Source organism: Eurypyga helias, unplaced genomic scaffold (genome assembly GCF_000690775.1).
Source record: "Eurypyga helias isolate BGI_N326 unplaced genomic scaffold, ASM69077v1 scaffold25138, whole genome shotgun sequence".
In the NCBI taxonomy this organism is placed as follows: domain Eukaryota; kingdom Metazoa; phylum Chordata; class Aves; order Eurypygiformes; family Eurypygidae; genus Eurypyga; species Eurypyga helias.
Genome location: NW_010265348.1, coordinates 34,323 through 37,657, shown reverse-complemented (window position 1 = coordinate 37,657; position 3,335 = coordinate 34,323). Strand labels below are relative to the sequence as shown.

Sequence of the window (3,335 nt, the reverse complement as noted above, 5' to 3'; positions counted from 1 at the left end):
GCACGCAGCCCCGCCGTGCTCCCCACGCGTGGCGGGGCCCTGCGGCGCTGTGATAAATCTGAATTGTCCCGTAGCACGGAGGGCAGCTGCCCACTCCCGTAGTGGGGTTCCTACCAGTGCCCCAGCTGGATCCGGGATGCTGCCTCTGCAGAGGGGTTTAAGGTGGGGTCCAGCGGGTGAGCGGGATGCAGGGGGGCAGTGATGACTGGCTCTCGAGGTGGGAATGCGCTCAGAGCCTGGCTGAACACGTAGGTACTCCAGCAGAAGGGTGGAAAGACGGAGGATGCATTGGGAATTTTGGGGAGGGGTTGAAAAGCAGCTCCGTGGCTGTTGCTCAGGGCTTGCTGCAGAGCCTGTCCTAGACCGGGCACTCATCCCCGCTCCTCTCCTTCTTCTCTTGCAGATTTCTCCAACCAAGTCAATTCCACATCCCTGAACTCTCCCACGAGCCGGGGGCCCATGGCCACCCCATCCCTCCACCCATCCATTGGGCCAGGCATCGGCTCCTCGCTGGGCTCCCCGGGCCAGCTCCACTCGCCCATCAGCACCCTGAGCTCGCCCATCAACGGCATGGGACCTCCGTTCTCCGTCATCAGCTCCCCCATGGGCCCTCACTCGATGTCCGTCCCCTCCACCCCCAGCCTGGGATTCGGCACCAGCAGCCCACAGGTAAGGGGAACGTGACGGGGACGTCGCTGCTGCCTGTTTAGCTGGGGAGAAGCCAAATCTGTGGGTCCCTGATCCAGACCCGGCTTTGGTCTCCCCATCTCAAGCGCTGGCTGTGCTGGCCAGGCAAGTGCAGGGAGATAAACCCCAGCGCAGGCAGGTGCTGGAGGGAGCCAAAAAGCAGAAGCCCAAGGTGGGAACTAAGCTGGAGGCATCCTGCTCCTCTGAGCAGAGCTGGGTGGCTACAGCCACCTTCGGGGCTGCCCTGGGTGGGCTCTGGGGGACCAGCACAGCCGGACTGTGGTTATCCATCACCTCTTGTTGCTTGTCCCCTTGGTCTCACCCCGTCCATCCCCAGACTGGGGGTGAAAAGGGAGCAGTGACTATCCCTGGGTCACTTGGGGCTGGTGTAGCTCTGGCACCCACTGACACTGTCTGCACCCAGTGCTTCTCACCCAAGCAGTCCCGTCCCCTTCCCAGGAACCAGCATGTCCCCTCCGGAGCCAGACCCTGCACGTGCCGAGGGGTCCGCTGCCCATTTTTCCTCACAGGGGAAGGAGGGACTGGTGTTTGCTGGCTGAAGATTATGTAAAAAAAGCCCCAACTAGGGAGAGATAAGCTCTTTTTAAAAATAGCATGAGGAGGGCTGGCCGGCCAGCCCCTGCCACCTGTTGCTGGCTGCTCGCAGGGTATATGTTTAGTAAAAGGGCAGATTAAGGAATTGGCCACCACCTGCCACTCGCTGCGGGTTTATTTATTCCAGTCCCTCTCTGGGAGTCAAGCACCTGCCGACACCTTTATTTTTAAATATTGGCCTGATTTATTTCCAGAGATAACAGGTCTTTCTACCCGGAGTTGGGGAGGGCTGTGCTGAGTCCCATCCCCGGGGACCCCCAGGCAGCTTCCCCTGGTGCCAGTATCCCTGTGCCGGCCGGGATGCGTTGTGATGGGCTTCTCCCATGCAGGACCTGGCCCGTGAGCCCCATAGATGTGTGGGGACCCATAGCCTGATGCATCTGGGTGTGGCCAGGCCCACTCCCCGGCACGGGATGGACATGCCACCTCCCGTCCCGTGGCTGAGGGAAGGGGAACTGAAACGGCGCCTGGAAACGGGCAGCCAGAGCAAAACTAGCAGCGAGTGCACCGAAGCGGTGGGGGAAGGAGTGGGAAGGGGGAATGTGAAGCAACGCGGGCGTGAGCCGCAAGCGGAGGGAGGAAATGGGGAAGGGCTGATGCACCCCCAGAGTCAATTATATGGCATGGTTTGCTTTAGAGACCGGCGAGGCAGAGGAACCAAAATAAAACACAGCCATGGGGCAAAAAAGGGGAATTGAGAGCGTGGTGCCAGGGAGCGAGCTAGCAGAGCACCAGCCCTCGGCACGGTGCGAGCACCCGTCCTTTGCCCAGGGACTCGTCTTAAGTGGTTTTCCTGGAGGTGACAGTTAGGAGGTCTTCAGCCTAATAGCTCCTGCCATCTGTCCCCTGTCTGGACGTATTAGGTCCCTGTCCCCGTTGCGTGTCCCTGCAGCGGGCACAGGTGCCTACCTGGGCCTGCAGAGGAGTGTGGGAGGAGGAGGATGCAGGCAGGCGGAGAGGATGATGCTCGGAGGGGAGTGCAGCCCCCCTGCGCTGCTGCACCGGTCGGTGAAGCGCCGGGGGGTAATGAGGCGTGCGGCCCCCGTCGCCGGGCGGGGATGGCACTGATGGAAGGTGGTTTGAATCAGATGGCAGATGCCACTTGCCATCAGGCCATGCCTCGTCGCCTCTGGAAAGCCAGCAGAGCAGAAGGGCACGGGATGCTTGAGGTGTGGTGGGTCCCGCAGGGTGGGTCCCCTGCACTGCAGCTCCTGCTGACACCAGGAAGGATCCAGCAGGTTCCCAAAAGCTGGGGTGCTACCTCTCTCCCATTTTGTCCGGCAGAGGAGAGGAGCCAGCGGCCCTTGGTGCCAGCGCTGGAGGATGCTCAAAGCACTTCCGGCACCCTCCCTCCAGCACTCTGCACTTTCCAGGTTTCCAAACAGCCCCAGAATCCAGGCATGAGGCAGGGTTTCCTGCCGCAGGGTCCCAGGACCCTTGAGGGAGGAGGTTCTGGCACTGAACTGGGCAGGGTTGGGGTGTGTGGGGCAGGAGCTGGCTGAAAGCAGGGGCAGTTTGCAGCAGTGAGACAGGTCCCAGCTGGACCGGGAGGCTGGATCCCGCAGCTCTGCTGCTTACTGGGATTTAACACATACTTACACCCTCTTACCTAAAGATTCTGGGAAAATGGGAAAACCAGCGCAGGATTTTCAGTAAGAGCAGATAGGGAGGGACTTTCCACCCAGTTTGCAGGGCTATGTGGCACCAGCAGCCACCCCAGGCATCGCTGGCAGCAGCTCAGGGCAGCCAGGGGCGAGCGGGCAGACATCAGACGCAGGATTAGGCTTTTCCAGAGCTGCTCTCTGCCTTTGCACGATGTCCTTTGTAAGGGTGTCTGGGGGACCAGAGAAAAGGGTTTTCTTTTTGGATGGGGCGAGGAATAAAGCTCTGCTTGCCGGAAGGGAAAGGATTCGGTCCCTGGTGCAATGAACTGAACAGAGAAGGGAGCCGAGGAGTCCTGGCGTCACGGAGGTCACTGAGCTGGGGTTGTCCGGCTCTGGAGCAGAAGTGCTGTGCCAAGGATGGGGGTGGCC

General features: G+C 60.8%; 1 protein-coding gene across 1 annotated transcript in view; it reads left to right on the top strand.

Moving 5' to 3' along the window:
* The first annotated feature begins 407 nt into the window (after positions 1-407).
* Positions 408-3,335, top strand: part of LOC104513387 (retinoic acid receptor RXR-alpha) — a 37,091-nt gene continuing 34,163 nt past the window's right edge. The window contains exon 1 of the mRNA XM_010156719.1: positions 408-669. Coding sequence (XP_010155021.1) covers positions 460-669 — 210 coding nt within the window. The 5' untranslated portion in view covers positions 408-459. The remainder of the gene's footprint in view (positions 670-3,335) is intronic.